The 24808-nt window shown below is 36.5% G+C and overlaps 1 protein-coding gene across 1 annotated transcript in view; it reads left to right on the plus strand.

Moving 5' to 3' along the window:
• Window positions 1-24808, plus strand: part of ZCCHC7 (zinc finger CCHC-type containing 7) — a gene marked incomplete at both ends in the record, with an annotated part of 193405 nt that overhangs the window by 130172 nt on the left and 38425 nt on the right. The window contains 3 exons of the mRNA XM_084237099.1: window positions 17736-17779; window positions 19021-19146; window positions 20355-20525. Of these exons, the coding sequence (XP_084093225.1) occupies window positions 17736-17779; window positions 19021-19146; window positions 20355-20525 (341 nt within the window). The remainder of the gene's footprint in view (window positions 1-17735; window positions 17780-19020; window positions 19147-20354; window positions 20526-24808) is intronic.

Here is a 24808-nt window from a genome sequence, read left to right on the forward strand (position 1 = left end):
ATCCAATGTTACCAGACAAATGAAGAAACTGGAAATTTTGAATAATACTCAATAAAGGGCAATAAATGGACACTGAATCTGGGATGACCCAGATGTTGGAATTAGCAGATGAGGGTTTTAAAGCAGTTATTTTGACCTGTGCTCATACCTATAATAAAATAACAGACATGAAAACTCAATGGAGAATTAAAGCTTAAAAGAGAACTAGATAGAATTTCTAGAACTGAAAGATATAGTATCTGAAATAAAAGCTAACTGAATAAACTTAATAGTATATTGAGGGCCAACCCTGCTGGTGCAGCGGTTGACCGCTGGGCTGTGAAGCTGCCCGCAGCCTCTGCAACGCCGATTCTATCTCCGGTCGCTGGCGAGGGGCCCACATGGCATGACAGACCTCTCCTGCCACGCCCGCTGCTCCCCTCAGCAGTGTATTTCGTCACTCTGTCTGTTCTGTTCCCTGCTCTGGCGCTGGTGAATTTTCTCACCCTCCCACGCTTCTGACTGTACCCGGTGCTTGTATTAATAAATAAATAAATAAATCTTTAAAAAATATAGTATATTGAAATTGGTGGTGAATTTGAAGACCAAATCTGAAAAGCAGAGAGAAAAAATATTCTAAAATTAAGTTTAAAAGAACAGAGACTCAGTTACCCATTGAACCAATATTAAAAGATCCTAGTGTCATGAAAGTACCAGAGGAAGAGAATAATACTATTACCTACTTTGACTTAATGTACATTTTGAATACAAAACCCCATAATTGTAGAATATATGTTCTTTTCTAGCATAAATGGAACATTCAACAAGATAGACCATGTTCTGGATTACAGAATAAACTTTGTTGAATTTTGTTATTGAAACCTTACAAAATATATTCTCTGATCACAATAGAATTAAATAGAAAAAATAAAGATATCTGGAAAACCCTCCAGTATTTGGAACTTAAGTAACATTAAGTTAAATTGAAGATTTTTAAGTTTTGTCTTATTACTGCTTGTTTAGCAAATTGCTGCAATTGGTTAATTAGTATTCCTTGGTTTTTACCAATTTATTAGGAAGAATAAAGGAAGAATAAAAGGTGAAATTGCTTTCTCTTCTGTCATACATAAGATAAAACATTTTACTTGTGATCTCTTAAATGATCCCTTTCCTGTTAAGGGGATGCTGCCAGCATTTAGTATTCCTTTTTTACCTAAGAACTTAGCATAGTATCTGTAGTCTTTTTGGAATCTTTCTTAAAAGCCTTTAAGGTTCTTCCTTTTGCTGAGCCCTCTTTCTATACCACCACCTTTCCCCATCACCACCATCAACTGACTCCATTTCATCTACCTTCAGTCCTACCCCACCCGGGTTTAGTAGTCTGTTTTGAGTATTCACTTGAGTTTTATCATCTGTTTATTTGGACTTTAAGACCCAGAATGTTCAGTGTTGTCACTTCTGCACGTTGTTCTGTTATTCATCTATGCCTCACTCTGTATGTCTTTCTATTACTTTTCTCTATGGATGACTTGGAATCATCTCTCATTGTAACTTTCTTTTATGGGTTCCTGCCAATTTTAATCCACATGCTTATTTTCTTGATGTTTCACATAATATTTTATATTTTATCTTTGTTTTCAATGTTTTTGAGCAGTTCATTTCAAAAGATTGTTCAATAGAAATCCTGGCCTAAAAACAAGGAGCAGAGAGACATGTATTCTTGTTTCTGTAGACAATAACTAGCATCAGTTAAATATATATTGGGGGTGGGTGAAGAAAACATTGCCCAAACTTTTACGTACATCTTTTATCACATGTAGTTGTATCTAATCATTCTCATTTTAAAATGCATACTTCATTTTACATTGTTTGATATGGTGTTTTGCAGTATAGAAATGCTTTTGAGGAATAAATTTATTAATGAATTATTTAACTCAAATAGCTTCTGTTTCACCTATTCATTATATATACATAATGTCTTGATAACCTGCTTACTTACCTGACAGGTTCCAGTTCCTAGACTAAGGATGCCCAGAGAATTTTGTCATAAGAGTTGAATTATGACCTTCCTTGATTTGTTAAACTATGCAAATATAGGTGAATGTTCTTTGATTCTCTGCACTTTAAGTCTTGCTTTTTAATGAAGACATGCACTTTGTCCATATTCCAGTGTATGCATCTTCCTTTGGTCTGGGATTCTAGCTTCCTCCAACTTTCAAGCCTCTCTTTAACCCTTTTGAACAAGCTGCATGATAAGCATCTTACTTCCACTCTCTTCATAATAAAATGTGGTTCTGTCAGCATCAGCATCAGATAATGTGAGCATTATCTGTTCTTAGAAGCATCATACCTTCCAATTTCTGCAGTTGGTGAAATATTGTTTAATATGTGTAGAGCTTTCGTTTTGCAAGATGAAAAAGTTCTGCTAGATAATGGTGATAGTTCCACAAAATATGAATGCACTTAATGCCTCTGAATTGTGCACTTAAAAATGGTTATGAGGCTAAAGATTATGTTACGTGTATTTTGACAAAAAATTTTTAAGTTGGCAAGAAAATTTAAGCAAAAAGGTATTAACCTTTTTCTTTCATGAAAATGACATTGGTTCCATGGGCAAAATGCCTCTTGTGATTTTAAGGCTGCTTTACAGTCAATATGTAGAAATTCTAATATAATTATATATATAATATTGATAACAGTGCTTTTTCTGTTCCAGAGGTGTTTTTATTCCTCACCACTAGGTTAGGTGTAACTGTCCTCTCCAATACACCCATTTTTTGAGAACTTTACAACAGAAAAGTGGAATCCTTTGTTTTGTCCCTTTCCGGTTGAATTTTTATTTTAAAATGAATAACAGGGAGAATTTAACAGGACTCTGATATATCCTGTCCCTTCTTGTCCCCTCTGACATATTACTCTAACTTCATGTTTTACTTTTATTTGAAAAGATTCCTGAGAGTACTTTTTATAAGACAATTGAGGATGCAGTTTTGATATAAACACCTCAGTCAGATTGTAGTAGTAATGAGATTATAATTCTGACTCTTATAAAATTATCAGAAGGGGAATTTTCAAGTTTACTAAACAGAAGGAACAGTGGATTTGGTTTAGTCATCAAAATAAACTGTGGCCTACTGGAGTCCCAAGTTCTATATTGTGTTTGAATTTTCCATTGGGAAGAAAACATTCCACTGTCCCTTTTTACTGTTTAACTTAAGCTGCAGTGAACACTAGGAGAATGGCCCTGTGGCTGAGCTGCTTATTTTTTTTTTAATCTATTCATTTTATACTTTAAGACAGATTTTTCCCTGGGGTGAAACAAAGGTTAACTGAAATTTCCTCTGTTGTGTACCTGAACGAATCAGCAGTTTGAGAAGGAAATCCCATTGATGGGCCAAGAGAGTGACAGGCTCTATTTAAAGAATTCCCCCGACTGTGTGGTAGACCAGCCATGCCATGAATTTAACTGTTCCTGTGGTCCCCATACTTGTACCCACCAAAAAAAAGAGAGAGAGAGAAAGCGACTTTGTTCTGCACACATAGCCCTAGCTTTGAAAACCATGAGCCATTGAGTTTTGTGAATTCAAGTTAGACAGCAACAGAGGCCAAGACTCTAGGGGAACAATATCTGAAAGGGAGAACACAAAAACAGGTAGAAACTGTTTAACTGTTTTCTTTCTCAGTGTATATACAGGTTTATGGGTGTTGATGAACACACCATAAAAACCCTCTACCTTTCACATTTTTTGTAGCTAATCCTATATTTAAACAGTGATGCTTGTTCAAATTTTCAGTTTGTTAGTTTTGGGGGTTTGGTGGGCTTTTTTGTTTTTGTTTTTGTTTGGTTTTTACAGCTTTTTTTGCTCCATAAAATATTCCAATTTTAGCAGGAAATATTTTATATACTTGAAATCAGAGTAAGCACAGTATGAGTTGAAATGATTTTTTTTTTTAAATAGACCTTTATAACTTTATATTACCTCTGTAGGAGCTTTACTGTCAGGGGGCAGCTCATGTATTTTGTATTTTTCCTGTTTAAGGGAAGCTGCTTTAAATATGAAAAGATGGTATCTTGGGTTGGATTAAACATCCTTAATTCATGTGTAGTTAACCTCAGGACTTGTGAGCCTTGTTGAAAATGCAGCTTTAACCCTGCCCAGTAGGCCCCAATAGTTCATCCTGCAGGGGATTGTAGAGTCATAGCCTTTTACTGAAGTGGAAGTTAGTGTGTATTCCCAGGGGCATGAACTGTTTCTATTTCTAACAAATATTTCATATATGTTGCTAATTAATATTTCAATTTACAAGTTTAGGATTTTTTTTGGAAAAAAAAACCTTCCTTTGTTATTTGAAGCTTTTGTTTTCAAAAGTTTCTGGAGTGTATACTTTGCGGTGTGGATGGGAGTGTCAGAGATTTTGTAAGACTGTTGAAACTAGGCTGACTGGTTTCTTTTTGTGGACTGACAGAAAATACTGGTCTGAAGCAAGTACCGTTTGAGTTGGTTCCTGAGGGATAAAATGGGAATTTATCTTAAAGATCATGTGGAGACTAGAACCATCTCACAAATGAGAAATGAAGTCTAGAGAAATAAAATGACTAATCCAAACTTAGTATGTTTGGAAGAACCTAAGTCTAATTCATATCCAGTGTTTACTTGTACTACTTGTAAACTATCTATTTTAAAATGCTTAGGATGCTGTTTTAAAATCACTTTTCTCTCATTAGTCAATCATACCTCAACAGCTGGAGAAATATTGTTTTTCTTCTCATATTTTGACTCTTTCTTACCTCTGTCATTTTTTTTTGTCCCTTGCTTTTTCTCCTTATTTTTCTATATTGGTCCTACTGCAGATATTTCATGGCATTGTAAGTTAAAGGCAGGATTTGAGAATGTAGATCTGTCCAAAGAGTACATACAGCCTTTAAAGGAAGCCTCCACTTTTTCTTTTTTGTAAATTTTTAAAAATCGAAATTATATTTACCCTGCTAGTTGAGGAAGCTATGAATCTAACAAGTACTCATTAGTTGCTGTTTATGTAAATAGAAGAATTAACCACTGCCATGGTTAATTCAGTATAATATTTATTGAGCACCTACTATGAGATAGACACCATGCCAAATGATAGAAATACAATGAAGAATGAGTTGAAAATAGTTCCTGCTACCTTATAGACTAGAGTTAACTACAACTAGAAAGTGTGGAAATTATTTTTATGAACTTTCACTCAAGATTATTTCTGAGTAGATGATCAACATTGCTCCTCAGATAATGCCATTATTTGTATCCATATCAGAATATAGTATTAAAAGTAAAATATAATTTGAAACTCAATAATTTTCACATTAGTAATTGTCATGTGTTACATAATAAAATAATATTGTAGAAAGGAAAAGCAGTTTTATTTTAGAAAAATAGGATTATTGGGGCCTCCCTGGTGATGTAAGGGGTTAAGCACCACACTATGAAGCAATCCACAGCCTCTGCAGCACAAGTTCGATCCCTGACCGGCCAGGGAGCAACCCGCATGGCACAGCAGACCTCTCCAGACTCGCCTGCTGCTCCCCTCAGCAGTGTACTTCGGTCAATCTGCCTGTCCTGTTTCCCACTCTGTCTCTGGTGAATCCTCTCTCCCCCCGCATCTCTGGCCTGTACCCCAGATCTTGTAGACATAAATAAATAAATCTTTAAAAATAGGATTATTGATAAAAATAATTTAAGGAGGTAATAGATTGACTAAGAGCATGGTTTGAAAGTAAGCCTCTAGTCTGCTACTTACAAACTTTGTGGCTTTAAAAAATTGTTTAAAAATCCACATAAACCTCATCTTGTTTCATCTATGAAATAAAAGCAAATAATTACCTGCCTCTATAGAACTGTGAGGATTACATTAGAAAAGTATGTGAAGTGTTTAACATAGTATCCAGCACAGTATCAGCTCTTTATATATAATTGTTCTTAAGTTCCGTATTCATCAAAAGCAATCTTGATTTTCTTCCTCTGAGAGGATCTGTTAGTGGGGATTTGAAAAGAAGCAGTCTTTATTATACCCATTTTCTTTGTCTGAAGGTATTACACATTAAAATTAAGTTACTCATAAATCAAGAACACATGTACAAAGGTGTATTTATCAACTAGGATGGGTTTTTATAATTTTGTTTTCCTTCAAACACTAAAGATTATATAATAATTTCTAATCCCCCATAATCTCTTGCTTGCTGTTGGACAACATCAACTTTGAATAATAATTACTATAGGTACACTGTACTATAGTTATACTGGTAAATGTGTTTTAGATTTAAAGATAATTCTGTCAGTCATCTTTCTAGAGCTAAACTGAACCTGAATGGCTTATAGGAACTGTTTTTCACATGGTGTCCAAATTCTCCTCTGGTGCCATATTAGAAGGTAGAAGTTTTAAGGTAATCGGGCACAAAGTTATAGACAATGGATATTTCTTTTTTTTAATATTTTATTTTCTATAATTCTTACATCTTTTTTCATTTTGCACAATGTATGCATTTTCATTTTGGTTATATTCCCCATACAGTTGCACCTCTCCCCTTATTTTGACTCTAGTCCTTCCTTTTCCCGCCCCTTCCTCTCCCCTCCCAACCCCCCCCCCAAGTGTGTCTCTGGTTTATAGTTGCTAGTTGATTTTGATTTTTACTTTGTATTGATTAGTCTTTTTCCTGGTCTCTTATAGAGGTTTTCTAAATTACTGCTATGAGTGAGACCATCCAGTATTTTTCTTTCTGACTTATTTCGCTGAGCACGATCCCTTCCAGCTCCATCCATGTTGCTGCAAACTGCATGTGTTTATCTTTTTTGATTGCTGAGTAATATTGACAATGTATATTTCTTTGTGGTCAGAGTACTCGGTTGTTGATACTTACTGGCTCCAAATTCTCTCTGCTTCTTTTTATTTATTTATTTTTTTTTTTTTAAGATTTATTTATTTATACAAGCACTGGGTACAGTCAGAAGCGCGCGCGCGGGAGGGTGAGAGAATTCACCAGAGCCAGAGCGGGGAGCAGAGCAGGCAGAAGGACTGAAGTACACTGCTGAGGGGAGCAGCGGGCGGCAGGAGAGGTCTGCGCGCCATGTGGGACCCTCCTCCGGTGGCCGGGGAGCAGCCGGGGATCGAACCGGCACTGCAGAGTCTGCGGGCAGCTTCGCAACCCAGCGCTCAACCGCTGCGCCACCGGGGAGGCCCTCTGCTTCTTTTTAATTCAATCACATCTTTGCTTTTCCACCTCATCTGAGCTTCTCATCAGGATCGCATGTAGCTTTGTCAGTGCATCTAAGGGTCCATTCTCAGCCTTGGTCTTACCCTGACCTAACAGTGGCATTTCTCATCACCAATAACATGTCTTTGATACATTTTCTCTAGCAGGCACTTGCCCTTCCAGGTTCCTCCTACTTCAGTGCACACTCTTTCCAAGTCCTCTTCTCTTTTCTCTCCACACTCAGTCCTTCAGTGCTTTCTCCCAGTGCTGCTCTAAATAAATACCCTCTCCGTGCCACAGTGGGTTAGTTTTTATTTCCAGTTCAGATATTTCTTCAACTTAAGATTAGTGTATCCAGTAGCCTTCTCAACAGCTTTATTGGGATGTATAATAGATATCACAGTCTGTTCAAAACTAAACTCATCTTTCTCTTAAAGCATGTTTGCCTGTAGCTTTTTGTTGCAATAACTTTATCCTTTTATCCTTTTAATTGCTCAACTCAAAAACCTGGGAGTCATCCTGGATTCTGTTCTCTCTTACATTCATCCAATTTAACAGGAAACCCTGTTGTCTCTATCTTCAGAATATACTCAGAATTTTCCCACTTCTCAGCATATCCTCTAATAGCATCCTGGCAAGAGATATGCCATCTTTTGTTATTAATGCACAGTCACCTAACTGATTTCCCTGTCTCTCTACTTGCCCCCTTTCATTTTGTACCACACCTTTGCTCAGAATCCTACCCCCAACCACCATTGACTCCCCATTTTATTCAGAATAAAAGTAAGAATCCTTATAAGGTCTACAAGGCCCTACATAAACTGGTACTCCTGTACTTTTTTGATGTGACTTCATTCACTCTACTTAATCACACTGGCCCCCTGCTGTTTATAAACCATCCCTGGAATAGTCTTCCCTTAAGGACTTTGCTTTGGCTCTTCCTCTGCCTGGGATACCTTTCCTCTAGAACTGCATGGCTAATTCCTTGATCTTTGAGTTTTTTTACTTAATGTCAATGTAGTTTACTCTGTCCATGTCATGTAAAGTTATCGCTAACATCTAACACAATTCTCTACTTTTTCTTTTAAACAAAACACTTCCCACCATATAACATATCATTTATCTATTTATTATGTTTGTTATTTTTTGTATCTTTCCCCCATTAGACTGTAAGTTCTATGAGGGCAGCCATCTCTGTTTTGTTCACTGATATATCCCAATGTTACAGTAGCTCAGTAAGTATTTGATGGATGAATGAATGGTGAGAGTTGAAAATAATCATGGTATTTAGTTATACTATGAGGTTCATTAGTCCAATGTTAGTTTGAGTTTCTTTTTGAGCATTTTCAACAGTTTCTGAGAATTACTATGTTATGACTTTCATTCCTTCTTAGAGATCTTCCAAAGAACAAAGAGAAAATTAACCTTTTTTGATAGAAAAAAATTCATCTCTCTCTCAGAATTGTTATGTGGAATCATTAGATCCTTTCATAAATCTAAGATACATGATGGGATCCTAGTGATGTTATTTTTGCCACATCTTTAAATACTGTTTCATCATCCTAAGAAAAATTAATCAACAGGCATATAAAGAAGAGCTGTTGCCCTAAAATGGGAGATATGGATGACTGAAACTTGGCCTTTTAGAGAGATGAAGTGCTAGTAGCTGGCATGGCAGTAAATAGACTTTTCAGGCCAACTATACTGGTATTAAATACAGAGAAATTAGAGTTGTATGAGAAAGGAAGCAATGACTATTACATCATCATAAATTGAATATTAATTTAACCTTCGGATGATTGAAGGACAAGAAATTCAGGAAGGATATGAAATAACTAAATCTTCTTTTACCTTATTTGGGATTTAGATTTTAATGTTTAAAATAGAGAAAGCCATTAGGAACAAAATGAACATTTATTTAGAAGTTTGCAGATAAATACCTAAAGAAATAGCTACAAAGTTGAAAGTAGTTGCTTCTGGGGAGTGGGAACTGGAGTGAGGAGGCGAGAACTGCTTGTTTTTGTTACACAAAAGTGTTACATAACATTTTGTCATACAATTTCTTGGTGTTATTAGGGTGTTTTAAACTACATGCATGTATTACTCGAATAAAAATTAATAAAATATGAAATCACAAATTTGCAGAGAAAATGTTTTCTGGTGTGCCTCAAATGAAGTCGAAGGCACAGAGATGCTACCACAATCCAAGATGTGAGGTGATGAACAAATGATGACTGGAAGAAACCTAAAATAGTGCCTTGGGAAGACATTTCAAGGAATATGCTGTAGGTTTGTAAGATCTGGCGTGATTGGATATTGGTGTGAAACATTTGCTAAGATGAAAATAGATCTACATTTTGAACCATTGTCAACAACAGAAAAGAAAATGTTTGCTCTGTAAAGATGAGTTTTACATTGGTTATGTTATGTGTACAATGACTGGTAGTGTAGACATTTAGGATGTAAACCCGGACATGTGTCCTTAAGATCTGGAGAGAGGTGTAAACCCAGACATGTGTCCTCTGGAGAGAGGTTTGAAGAAAATATGACCCCCCCAAAATAGAAAGATAATGAAAATGACATGTTTCACCATGAGACTGAGCAGAAAACCATGTTTCTTTTTTTCTTTTCAATTTGGTTCCATGTGCTCACACATGGCTAATGATACGTATAGAAAAAGAAAAAAGATTCAGGAAGGAGACAAGGAAGTATTAAAATAGAAGGAAGACTGAAAGAATTCCAATCAATTTCCAGATTGGTATTGTATTTTCCCAGCAGGTAGATACCGCCTTTTATATAGCCTTTAAATCTTATCTAGAAACTTACAATATATTTTTTAAGTAGCCTCTTGAGTAAATTTTAGTGGTTCATATGTGCTTCTCATTTTACAAATATTTAAATGTCTTGTGGTATATTTTCCTTTTTGTCTTTTTTTTTTTTTTTTGGAGGGGTAGCGATAGGGAACTGGCATCATAGTAGGTATCTCTAGAAGAAGAAAAAACAACTCCCATGATCTCACTGTGTCAACTATTTCTATTGATGATTTTCTCCTTTTTTTGTTCTTGTTACTTAATCTGAGGAGTCTTTTGTTTCTGTATAAATATTTCTTTATATAGAAGTGGTTCACTGACTAAATCCTTGGAGCAGAGGGAATGGGGAATGAGAAATAACTGTATCTGTGTGTCTGTCTCTTTGGGAATACATAAAATTTTATATGACTGATAACTTCACTAAAGTTCTGCATAACCCTCTGTTAGCACCTGTATTTATTTCCTCTTTCTTCTTCCTCCTCTGACTCTAAAAAAAGAAAAGCTAAATCCCCATTTATCTTTTACACACATTTCAAAATGTAAATTGTCTCTGGTAAATTGAATGTGATTTAAAATAAGATGAAAATTTTGATGCCTAAATTGCAAATTCTTTTGTTAAGATTGATTTTATTGTCAGTTATACTGTGTAAAATTGGTAATGACTAAAATGGTTTTGTGGCCAGTGTTAAATGGAAAAGTATCAGCAAGAGGAAACCATGGCAGACATAAAGAACATTTTGAAAAGAATGCAAGTGAATACGGTGGCTAAACCCTCTGGGGATTTACATGTGGCATTGTGTGTACTTCAAAAGTTTCCGTTGAAATAACAGATGCTGCTGATGAAGTTGGGAATAGTAACTTCATTTGTGGCTGGTTCGGTTGCTTATTAGAAATGAGAATATCCCAGGGGGAAATCTGGTATGATGGAGGTAGACCCAAGGAAGGATATAACATAAATATCTGGTGGCTTTATCCTGGTGATCTTTAATCCATAAACACTGGCCAGGTACAAGCATGACTATCTGTAAATGTCCAGTTATCTTATATTTCATGTGTCTTCCAGGTGAATTATTCAGTAACGGTTATTTGAAAAAAAAAATTTTGTTTCTACAGTTGTTTACTACAGAAATTCTGAATTTCCTAGTTGTAGAGAATTGTCTTTTTGAACTTCCATATTTACAGTGACATGCCTTGGAATTATCTATTGATGTATGTAGCCCAGTCTCCACTCACACAAAAGTGCAAGTGAATGTTTCCTTTTTAATTTTTTTCAAAGCAAATCAAAGTGTGCAAGACATTGTAATGAGAACTAGATAGGTAGATAAAACAATGTGGTCTTAGTCCATAGAGAATAATAGTGTGAGGGAAATAATGTATTAATATAGTTCTTAAAACAAGATTTAGAAGTACTAATAGCCTGAGAGATAAAAATAGTTTGCTTTCAGACTACAAAGAAGGAAGAAAACAGTTTTACCAGAGACATTTAAAGACAAAATGTAATTTAAGTCAGTTATTCAGAAAACATTAGTACTGTGGTAACTAAGCAATCATGCTTTGGTGTTTGCAAGATACTATGATAGAAATGATATGGGTAAGAGCCAGGATGTTATAGAGTCGAGAGGATCATCTCTGCTTTTGTGGGTGATCAGAGAAGACTTCAGTGAAGTCTTCAGTGAAGTAAAACATGATTAGGGCCTTAAGACCAACTCCCAGTTCCCAGTGGATGAAACAGGGTGATTTGTGTTCCATGGAATGCATGGGTAGGCATAGTTACAGAGAACAGCAGGACACATTGGGAAGTTATTTGACCTTAGCCAGAACTTTGGAATCAGGAAGATGAAGCCAGAGAAATAGGTAAGGGCCAAGTTATGAAAGGTATCATGTGACCTACAAAGGAGTTTTACATTTACCCTGTTGGCAAAGAAGGACCATTCAGAGCGAATATATTCACATTGTTTACATTAATGTAGAAGCATTATTCTAGTAACAGTGGAATGGAAAATACACTGTAGCCAAGAGATAGTCAAAAGTAATCTAGGTGAGGGCCTCCCCGGTGGCGCAGCGGTTGAGCGCTGGGTTGCGAAACTGCGCGCGGCCTCTGCGGCGCCGGTTCAATCCCCGGCTGCTCCCCGGCCACCGGAGGAGGGTCCCACATGGCGCGCAGACCTCTCCTGCCGCCCGCTGCTCCCCTCAGCAGTGTACTTCGGTTCTTCTGCCTGCTCTGCTCCCCGCTCTGGCTCTGGTGAATTCTCTCACCCTCCCTCCCGCGCTTCTGACTGTACCCAGTGCATGTATAAACAAAACAAACAAACAAACCAGCAAACAAATAAATAAAGCATGCCTCTAAAAAAAAAAAAAAAGTAATCTAGGTGAGAAAGTGTCTCTTGGCCAAAAATAATGGGATGTAGACTATTTGTGGGACAAGATACTAGAAAGGAAGAGTTGGAGTACCCATGAATAAATAGTAAGGATCCTGAATGCCTATCGTCACATGCACATGCATACACCTGTTCAAAAACCTACTGGCTATAAGCTGAATAATCACTAGAACTTAAATGAGTTCTTGCTAGCCTGAAAGGAAAGACCTGAGGTGTCCTGTAAGGTCCATAAGGTACATCTTGGTCATAGGGCTAAATCAGGTCCAGTAGATTGATTTTGCATGTTCTAAGACTGCACATAAATAGAATCATACTTATGTACCATTTTGTGTCTGGCTTCTTTCACTCTAAATATTTATAAGATTCATTCATATTACTGGAGTCCTAGAGAAGTAATTTGTTCCTTTCTCATTGCTAAATAGTATTCCATTTAATATAACAAACAACTCGTTGTTTCACTACTTGTTTCCTGATGAACATTTAGGTTGTTTCCAGTTTCGGACAATTATAAGTAAAGAAGCAACAAACATTCTTGTGAAAGTCTCTTTTTAAGTTTTCCTTTCCCCTGGGAAGACACCTAGGAATAGAACTACTGTATATAGTAAGTAGACTGTTATCTTTACCATTACATGAAACCAGCATCTCTGGACGTACCCTTACAAAGCTAAAACTAACAAATTTTAGTAGAAAATATTTGTAATCTTGCATAGGCAAATTTCTTTCTTTTTTTTTTTTTAAAAAAAAGATTGACTTATTTATACAAGAACTGGAGTACAAGTCAGAGGCACGGGAGGGTGAGAGAATTCACCACAGAGAGCAGGGAGCAGAGCAGAGAAGACACTGCTGAGAGGAGCACCGGGTGAGGCAGGAGAGGTCTACTGCGCCCACTGCTGAGGGGAGCAGCAGGTGAAGCAGGAGAGGTCTGCCGCACCATGAGGGAATCTCCATGGTCTGCCGGGAATTGAACCCATACTGCAGAGGTTGCGGACAGCTTCACCAAGCAGCGCTCAACCCGCTGTGCCACCAGGGAGGCCCTTGCATAGGCAAATTTCTTTGGGAACAGAAAGCATTAACTATGGAAGGAAAAGTTATTAAATGTATTTAAAATTCTGCTCTCTGACAACGCTGTTAAAAAATACATGAAAAAAAAGGACACAAAAAAACCCCAAAATATTTGCCATCACTTGTACAATAAAAGACTTTTATCTAGAATATATGAAGAACCTCTTACAATTCAGTAAAAACATGATAGATATGTTTCTTTTTGCCCCTCCCCCCAAAAAAGAAAGAACAACCCAATTTAAAAATAGGCCAAAAATTTGCAGTTTTGGAAAGATATATGAATGGTAAATAAATGCGTGAGCAGATGCTCAGCATCGTTAGTTATCAGAGTCATGTAATCAGTCCTGACACAATACTGCTTCACAGCCAGGTGAGGCTGAAATTTCAAAGACTGTCAATTCAGTGTTGGGATTGTGAAGACACTGAAACTCTCATACATTACTGATGGGAACCACTTTGGAAAAATTTGCTCGTTTCATGTAATGGTAAAGATAACAGTATACTTACTATATACAGTAGTTCTATTCCTAGGTGTCTTCCCAGGGGAAAGGAAAACTTAAAAAGAGAGACTTTCACAAGAATGTTTGTTGCTTCTTTACTTATAATTGTCCAAAACTGGAAACTACCTAAAAAATGTTCATCAGGAAACAAGTAGCAAAATGACAAGTTGCTTGTTATATTAAACGGAATACTATTTAGCAATAAGAAAGGAACAAATTACTTCTACACAGTAAAATGAATGAATATTATAAATATTCAGAGTGAAAGAAGCCAGACACAAAATGGTACATAAGTATGGTTCTATTTATGTGCAGTCCTAGAACATGCAAAATCAATCTATTGTGACAGAAAGCAAATCAGTGGTTTCTTAGCATCAAGAATGATTGTAAATGTACACAAGGTAACATTTTGGGTTGATGGAAACATTCTACATTTGATTTTTGTGGTAGTTACACAGGTGTGATGAGTACATTTGTCAACATGCATCCTATTGTATTTTCCACAGGGGTGTATTGTATAATATATAAATTATACTTCAACAACATTTCCTTTATGGCACAATCTTGTGTCTCCCCTTTCTCCCTTAAATTCAGACATTATCTGTTCTTCCTTTAAATTTAGCATAGCATTTTTTTTTTTTGGTCTTCTCTTACTCTCCTTTTTTCATTTACCTCCTCATATTAACTAGGTCATAAGCTCCTATCTTTGTTTACCCTACAGTACCTTGCTTATTATGACCTCTCAAGTCATGTTTGTTAAGCTGAGTTAATACAAAAGGAATTATGTTTGCTTTTGCTTTGATTAAAATTCTGAAGTCTGAAAAGAATCATAGTCCTGGATATCAGGAAGACAAATCCATAATCAGCTAAGAGTTGATAGTAGGCATCTTTAGGGAAGTCCTAATGTTAATGGTAACCCCATTTTCTATTGCATGGCATTGGGTAGTGACCATATGGAAGATGAGTTCTCCTGGGCCCTATGAGAAGTTGTCTTCAAGGCAGGACAACCTGTGCTAGTTGCAAAGAAGTAATGGGCCACCCTGGTGGTGCAAGGGGTTAAGATGCAACCTATGAAGCTGTCTGCAGCCACTGCAGCATGAGTTCGATCCCCGGCCAGGGAGCTACCCACATGGTGCAGCAGACCTCTCCTGACTCGCCCACTGCTCCCCTCAGCAGTGTATTTCAGTCAATCTGCCTATTCTGTTCCCCACTCTGTCTCTGGTGAATTCCTATGGCCTGTACCCCAGTTCTTGTATACATAAATAAATAAATCTTTTTTAAAAAGTGGAGGATTGGGTAACCTAGACTGAAGTGACAATATATCTGATTCCAGTAATGAAAAAAATTGAGAGAACCCCAGAAATTTAGTGCTTGAAAGATTCGTGGATACCAATAATCTAACCTATTATTATATAGACCCAGGGAGGGTAATTAACTGCCCTACACCACACTGCAAATTAAGACAAGGTTAAGACAGAACACAAGTGTGTATAAGTTTCATACCCAGTGCAAAGTGGTAGATTAGCTCCCTATAAATGTTCTAATAAGTTGTCTTTAGACAAAACTACCATTGGGTTAGGATTCAGAAGTAAGAAGCAAACACAATAGGTAAAAGAACAAAGGTAAGGAGTCAGCTGCCCTGACTAGGGTTGAGTCCAAATTGGAACCAAGGAAAGTCCAAGAATGGACTTAATGTGTACCTGGTTGATGTCTTGGCTTCATTTACCACTTGAGAAGTCTGATTTTCTTCTGTAATTGAAACCTGTTGATAAATTCTGTATACTAAGAATGTAGTTTGTGGAAGAGGAGTTTGTCCATAACCTAGAATATTTTTTAATTCTACAGAAATGTTAAATCACTTTGCCCCTGTCAAATCTTCCCTGTTTTTTAACTGTTCTCTGTTGGATAAATTTGTTGGGGACTGGGGGTGGGAATAGTTGCTATTCTGCATTTTACTGGTTTTGGGTTTCTTTTTATTTTTAAGGATAGTATTTGAGTCAATTTTATAATTAAAGTGATTTTAAGTGGTCATTTTTAATATTAATGGACATTGAGATAGAAAAGGCAGCTTTGAAAGTTAAAGCAAAGCATGCTTCTTAGAGGAATCCTTTGAATGAAAGAAGAATAGCGTGGTTGGTGATGATGAAGGAATAGAAGCTGCTGCTATTTAATGTATTCTCCACTCTTAATATATGGATGCAGCCTCCAAATTTTACAAAGGAAATAATCATCAGCACAGCATCTCTGCTTTCCTATGGATCGGTCTTTTTATGAAGCAGCCTTTTGATTTTCTTAGTAAAACTATTTTATTTTAAAATATATCTCTAGACACTCCTGGTAGGCCTGGGAAAATGTAGATTACTTCATGTCTCTTCAAAATTCCTTTCAAAGAAAAGAGGCAAGCTTGATTTGTGTTTTTGAGATAGAGAAGAGGAGTAGATAGGAGGAAGGAGGAAATCTGAACTTTGCTTTGGGGGAGGAAAAAAAAAATCTTTCAGTCCTTTGTTGACACCTTAGCTTCTGCATTAGCCATATATGTCCCTTCCTTCTTGGTCGTGGTGGACTGAGGGAATGGCAACCATTTGCAAGTTTGTAAAGGGACAGTACAAAGAGAAATAAACAGCTGGTAAAAAAATATATAATTTCCCCTCCCCCATGTCTTTACAGTTGTATTTTTAGCTGAATCAATGGCTTTTACATATTTGACCTCCTTTTTTGCTATTTCACTATTTTTGATGTTACAAAACACAGTGCTGTATTCCTAGCCTTAATAATGAAACAGTATTCAGAGTCCAGTTATTTTTTTAAATTTATTTATTTATTTATACAAGCACTGGGTACAGTCAGAAGCACAGGTGAGTGGGGAACAGAACAGGCAGACTGACAAAATACACTGTTGAGGGGAGCAGCGGGCGCGGCAGGAGAGGCCTGCAGCAGGAGAGGCCTGCGGCAGGAGAGGCCTGCGTGCCATGTGGGATCCTCGCTAGTGGCCGGGGATCGAACCGGTGCTGCAGAGGCTGCGGGCATCTTCGCAACCCAGCACTCAACCCTGGTGCCACCAGGGGAGGCCCTGGAGTCCAATTCTTTTCATGTTACAATGAAAATCAACTATAATGTGAAGCTAGTGGACACAGTTTTATTAGTGAAAGGGAAAACCTTTTCTCTACCTACTTACGTCCTAAAATGGGTGCTTGTGAATTAATTGACAGTAGAGATGGACAGGAGAAAAGCCAAAGTGTAGGAATAGTCTGTAATGAGTAACTCACTAACTGGCCAAAGGTAAAAGTTTATATACCAACTTAAAAGAGAGGATTTAGGATTTCAAGAATGGAAGTTTCTGATGAATGCTCAGTTAAACAGCTTCTTTTTTCAAATGTCCTAATACCCAAATTCAGTCACTCTCCTGACTGGAGACCTGGGGTGTTGGGGAGTAAGGGGGTTTTTAGCCATCAGATAAGATTTCTTCCTTTATCTACTGTCAGGGTTTTGGTGCCTTCACAAATTTTTTTTGTTTTTAGTTTGATAGTTTCAAATCTTTTCCCATGTCTCATTTGATGCTCATAGTGATTTTTGTAGACAGGGCAAATAATATTATTCCCATTTTATAGGTAAAGAAACTGAGGTTAAGTATTTGTTCACATGAGTAATAAGCTATGATAAGAGTTTTGGGTATTTACATTTCTCATATTTTTAGGGTCTAATATCAGTACTAATTTATTGCCAATCTATAAGTGCTTGAAAGGTATCAAAATTAAGTAACATTTTATTTGTTTTGTAGGAGAAGATGATGTGAACTGGTTCATCAGTGACAAAGATGTTGAGGTAAAATCAAACTTTTGAAATTATGAATTATAGGCTAATAATTTCCTTTGATTCATTAGTTGTCTTTTTCTTAAGATAACATAATAAACTGAAAAATAGTGGTAGTCCCAGAATCTTATAAGAAAAAATCTAATTTTAATATGTGATTGAATTTTTTATAACTTTGGTTCAGCCATGATTTTTGTCAATTGCCATCGTGATTTAGTCCCCTTCTCCTCTGTTTCTCCTCTTCTGTGGTGAGTTTTCTCAGGTCAAATTGCCTGATACCGCTAAAGATCAACACCGGAAAGAACTGCTTCTTTAGTATAAGGAAATGGTTAGTCTATATTTAGGATGTGGCAGCTGTTTGTCAATTATTAGCTTTAATTGTGGCAGAGGGTGAAAAAAGAGAATAATTTTACAACTTGGTAGAAGAAAAATTTTCACAAATCATTGGATTGTATCTACTTGGGTCTTCTCTGGCCGATTCAACAGAATATAAGTAAAGGATTAAAAACTCTATCAAAGATAGAATTCTACCAAACAAGATAAAAACATGGTTAGCATTTACATATTCCTCTTTATATGTTCTACATCATGTGCTCTTGTACTATTTTTTTTGCAAGCTGCTAGATTTTAGCTAGAAGATGGCACAGCTAGAATTGGGTTACTGTGTAGACAGTGACTTTTGATTTATGTATTTACTAATGATCTCATTCTCTCTTAGAAATTGTAATGTAGTTTGTAGATAGTAACCCTAGGGTCTTCAAAAGAAGGGACACGTTTGGTTACTGTTGAATTTTATAACTTCATAAAAACAAAATCATAAAAAAAAAAAATTCCCTAACTAAAAATGTAAGCAAATTTTTCATTCAGAAAAATATGGTACAAGTTCATATGTAGAAGTCAGAAGTATTTTTGACTCTGAATGCCACCAGAATGTCTGTGATGGGTATCAGTGCCCCTATTAGTCTGGAAGCAGAAGTAGAGAAAGATAAAATATGGATCCTTATGGAGAAGTATAAGAATGGGGGGAGGAGCAGACAAAATGTAGAGTTATCTTTATGGTACCCCCTTTTAAGAGAACACAGACATCTAAGCTACTGGCTTCTATATTGAACAGATGATGATAGTAAATCCCTTGCCTGTTGAGGTGTGATACCTCTTTCTGATAGCTGTCTTTTAAAAGAAAAGTAAATGGTTTTTATAAAACAGAGTAAAATAATGTTTTAATTCTTGGGTTGTTTTTTTTTTCCTCTTAGGCCCAGATAGGTAATAAGAGATCATCTGGAAGATGGACCCACCGATACTATTCAGCTAACAAAAATGTTACCTGTAGGAATTGTGACAAATGTGGCCATTTGTCCAAAAACTGCCCCTTTCCACAAGTACGTGACATGTATTATTTCTTCCCATGTTGTTACAGACAAAATCTTTGGGTTGCAGCCCTATGACCTTAAAAATTCAAATCGTATGTAATAAATGTGTCAAATTTCTTATAGGTCATAGCCTAGAGTAGGGGAAAGGGCAATAAATTTAGCATCAGGAAAACCTGTAATCAATTTGAGCTTCCCATTACTAGTTGTGAGGCCTTAGCTAAATCATTTTACCTCTGTGCCTCTGCTCTTTTCTATAAAATGAGGTTGAATCAGATGATTCCTGAGACCCCTTTCACTTTGAATCTTCTGCTTAAAAATGAGACAGTTTATTTCATTGTGGGATTATTTTCATTATTAGGAAAATTATAATTTTAGGTACTTACAAGTATTTATAGAATTAAATAATTTAAACGGCTACACCAAATTTGTAGCAACACAGAACTCAACCTCTTAGACATTTGCTAGTAAGCTCTTAAACATTTTTTCCATTGCCTAGTCCCTTCTCCAAATTATTTTCTTTCAAATAATTGAGACAGCTCTGTGTTCCTACGTTGTCTTAGCTTCTCCAGGTAAAGCAGCCTCTTTCTGTATCTGTTCCTTTTGTGACTTAATTTCCAGATCCTCATCCTCCTGCTTTCCCTCTTAGACACATTCTACTTAGTCAGTATTCCTATAAGACAAGACATAAGAAACAGATGCCAGCTGATAGCACTTGCAGACTGAACCTCTTAGCAACCAGAGGATGTAGACAACTGATTTGGACATTTTGTTTGATTTTATAATTATGTTTAACACTTGACCTTCTTTGGGATCTCAAAATGGAAATAAATTTTTCTTTTTCTTTTTTTTAAAGATTTATTTATTTATTTATATAAGCACTGGGTACAGTCAGAAGCGCGGGAGGGTGAGAGAATTCACCAGAGCCAGAGCGGGGAGCAGAGCAGGCAGACTGACGAAATACACTGCTGAGGGGAGCAGTGGGTGGCAGGAGAGGTCTGCTCGCCAAGTTGGACCCTCGCCGGCGGCCGGGTATCGAACCAGCGCTGCATAGGCTGCGGGCAGCTTCGCAGCCCAGCGCTCAACCACTGTGCCACCAGGGGAGGCCCCAAAATGGAAATAAATGTTTATGGAATTATACAGAAAAAGAAAAATTGACCTTCTACTATTTGAGACTGAAGTATCTTGCTGAAGAGATTTTCTGTTTGTCTGCCACATAGAAAGTTCGCCCCTGCTGCCTCTGCTCCGAGAGAGGACACCTCCAATATGCCTGTCCGGCCCGCTTTTGCTTAGACTGTTCCTTGCCTATGTCTTCTACTCACAGATGTCTTGAAAGATCTTCCTGGCGGAAACGATGTGACCGATGTGATATGATCGGCCACTATGCTGATGTGAGTATCCTTCATATAACTAATTTGTCAGGCTTTGGCAGCAATATGCTGATTTGTAACTCTTATTCAGCCTGACCTAAAAGAATATGTACCCTGTGGTGTATGCAATGGTAGTCATGTCCCGTTAGCCACTGGTCATGTAAAGCTATATGCTATGTGAGTCAGGATAGGGATCCCACTGAACGGGTTAGGAGGCTGCATCAACAAATATTGGGAACCTATGCTAGCCTGTCTTGGTTAACGTGCCTGCTGAGCAAAGGTTGAAAATAAAGAGATTTGTAGTAAATAACATGTAGTAAAAGTTTTACCTAGTTAATGCATATTTTGATGACAATATATACACACTTACCAGTCAACCTGCAAAGGTCTATGTGAAGCCTGGCTTGTTGCAGTTTATTGATGCCTCTTGTCTTTGACAAAAAGAACAAACCACCAGTACTGTAAATCTGCTTATCTTAAAAAAAAAAAGTTATTTTGAAGACATCTGGGTGCTTATGGTATGTTACATTTTAGCACATTGTTTTTTTGAGCATCATTTTGCCTCACATTGTAAATATCTGTGAGGTTTAAGCAGAATTTCAAAGACCAGATGGCTGTATATAGGTACTTACTACAAATATCTTTTTAAAAAAAAATAGGGAAAAAAACTTTTCCCTTTAATTTGTATTTCCTGAAGACATTAAACAAAGCACAAAATTTTTCTGATTTTATTTACATCAAGTGTACCAATAACCTTTTGCCTTAAAAATTAAATATGGCTTTCTGTTGAGGTGAATTTCAGATTAGAACAAAGTAATATATGAGTGTTTGGCATCTGTGTTTATCATGAAAATAATATAAATAGTTATTGTCACTTTTTTTAAGTCTTTTTAAACAGATAAGAGTAAGATCATTGTCCTACAGACTGTCCTGTAATTTTATTATTTTTCCCACTGAATTCTTTGTGAATGTGTCTAAAAGATCTTCCTTCCTATTGGCTTTTATTTCCTTATATGATAAGTATGAATTTACCTAGCCAGTTCTTTACCAGTACATTTAGATTTATATTACTTCACATTATTTTTAAGAAAACAATGGTGCAATAAACATCAGCATATATACCTCTATACATATAGGAGTATTTTAGTTAATTCTGAATGGAACTGTGTGATTAAAGGATTCGTACATGTGTATCTGGGTTAAAAACTGTCTAATTGCTCTTCTAAAAGATTATACCAATGTATCCACATGACAGTGTGTAAGAGTGCTCTTAACACTATAATTATAATTAATCTTTTAAGATTTAAGGAGAAAATATATTACTGTTTTAATTTATATTGATTCCACAGTGACACTGAATATGATTCTCAAAGGTAGGTATAAAGATAGAAGTGGTCATTTTTTTCTAAGGTACTTTGGACTTATTTTTCAATATTTATTAAGTCTTCAAAATAATAAATTCAAAATTGTGTTAGTTTTTTATATTATTGTTGTCTTCATTAGGCTGTCAATTATAATTTTCTTGGCAGGATTTTCTAGTTTGGCAGTTTTGTTTAATAGCACATTTTTTGACTCCTTTTCTTCCAAGAGCTCTTATAAAATATGATCTTATTTGCCTGTGATAATAGAAGGGGCTTGAACATTGTCATGAGCAATTTCTTTAAAATAAGAGCTGTAGTACAGAGTAGTTAAGAATGATATGTAAAAGGTTATATAATCAGCTATGAATTAAATCTATAGTTAATTCTGCTTAACTTCTTAATTTTGGCCTCTAATGTATGTTAAACTCTTTATCTAAAATGGCCTTGAGGATTAATAACCACAGTGAATATAAGTTTTTAAGATTGGGTTGGGCTGTGACTGGCTTCAGAGAAGGCAGCACCCTTTCACTTAAATATCCAGGATCTACTATTGAGCTTTTATTTTTCTGTTGGGGGCAGGGAGGGGACCTTAGGGCAGGTAGAATTACATGGTAAATTGATCTGTTTCTAGATTGCCCACCTTGCCCTTGGTGCCTGATTAAACTTGGTCTCCACTGACTCCCGAAGAGGTTTGTCATTCTTCCTGAGCCCCAGAAGCTCTTTTTTTATTATTATTTTTTATTTATGCATACAAGAGCCGGGTACAGGCCAGAGATGCGGGAGGGTGAGAGGATTCACCAGACAGAGTGGGGAGTAGAACAGGCAAATTGACTGAAATATACTGCTGAGGGGAGCAGCGGGCGAGACAGGAGAGGTCTGCTGCGCCATGTGGGTTGCTCCCTGGCCGGGCTGGGGATTAAACTCGTGCTGCAGAGACTGCAGATTGCTTCATAGTGCGGTGCTTAACCCCTTGCACCACCAGGGAGGCCCCCCAGAAGCTCTTTGCTCATCTACTCTGACAATACTAGCCTCCACTCTTCTTTGTCACTTTCATCTTCCCACCTAGTGGCCTTTCTGCTCATTCACAGAGGGTAGCTGTAGTCGCCCTATCCTCTTATAAATTAAGATCAAGCAACTTCCATTTCTACCATTACATATCCCTATGGCTACACCACAGATTTCTGTCATGCCAAGGACCAGTTACATGTGCAAAGAGAATGTGTAATGAAAATTGATGCATTGTACTCATCTTTTTGCTATAATGAAAGACTCTTTTCTGAACTTTACTTAGAAAATACGTCATTTGTTAACTACTTGTATAAAAGCTTTTGGTCGAAATTCCAGAGTTTTAAAATGTAAATGATAGAAAGCTGGCTTAAGGCCTACTAAAGTCAACCTACATCATTGGTATCTTCCAAAGAAAGATAATCTGGAGTGTGGAAAGAATCCCAATTCTGAATCTGCCACATTACAAGAAAAAAAAAAATTGTATACCAAAAATTCTTTAAAGTGTGTGTGCACATTTATCTTTCACACACAGTCCTATTCTGTGAAATACCGCTGACACTCAATAACTCCTTCAATGTAATTACCATGCTTAAGGTTACAATGCCATCAACTTGCCGGAAGCCCAGCATTTGAATCACCTCTTGAAGTCATATTTTTAAATGGTAAGGTGAAAATAATTCATAGGACACATTTAACACCTGATTCCTGTCTTTAAATATTTGATGCTATAAAAATGTTTTCTGAAAGATGAGCAGTGCGCACGTGCACACACACACGCACACACACACTAAAATATTCTTAACAGCTTGAAATTTTATTTTAAAAATGAGAACAGTATAAACTCTATAGGCTTTCATGTAGACATTAGTGCTCAGTGAAGTTTTTTCAGTAATACACATAAAATTGAAAAACTAACATCTCCCAATTTAATTTTGGTGATTTTTTTAAATGTTTAATCTTGGTAATTTCCAGCAGAAAATGCAAAGCACCTAGTTATATATGTTATATATATTTCCAACTATATGTTATAGTTATTTCACACTTGTTATATAAAGAATGAACAGTTACTTGAATATTATTTTTATCTAGGTAGCAATTTAAGTGAAGGACACTTATCTTTAATTGACCAAACATGGAATAGTGTTATATGCCTTCCACCTTTTATCCTCTCCACAGTTTTATTGAGATGTTGCTGGCCAGAAATCAGACTGACTGAAACACAATTATTGACCTGAATACCTGAGCCAAGATTTGAATTAAAGACTTCCTTAGTTCAAATGTTTTGACTTGTGCAAAGGTGATTAGTTCTACTTTCACTCAAAAGAATATCCACTGTTCCTCCAGCCAAATAAACTTTCAACATTTATCCAAAGTTTGCTGGGTGCCTACTTACATTCCAGGCAATATTCCAAGTGCTAAAGAAATAAAGATGAATAATAACCTTGTCTCTGCCTTTGTAGCTCTGGGAATATAAGAGGAAAGGCATGTACAAGAACAATGTAAAAAAAAGTGATGTGATAGAGGTACTTCAAGGTGGTGAGAATTAAATGAGAGTATCAGAAAACTCTAAGACTCCCAAATATAGAGACTTGGAAATTGTAAAAAATGACATAGACCATAGGAGGGAGCCAAGTAACTGTTTCTATGTAATATGTCACCTATCTTTGGAAATGGCAGCTGCAAAGTAATATCATGGGAACTGTTGATCCAGGCTGAGTTTTCCTGCAATCATATGGACTTGAAACATACAAGGATCATTATTTTCTGAGCATCTGTTTGCTTGCCTATCTGCTCTTATATTCAAAGATGAGGCAAATTGAGGAAGGAGATCTCTAATCATTCCTGGACAAAATTTTTCTCCTGCTTCACACTGTAACTCATGAAAAACCACTTCATTCCTGGAAAACCACATTTATATTGTATTATAATTGTTTT

This window comes from Talpa europaea (assembly GCF_964194135.1).
Source record: "Talpa europaea genome assembly, chromosome: 7".
NCBI classification, from domain to species: domain Eukaryota; kingdom Metazoa; phylum Chordata; class Mammalia; order Eulipotyphla; family Talpidae; genus Talpa; species Talpa europaea.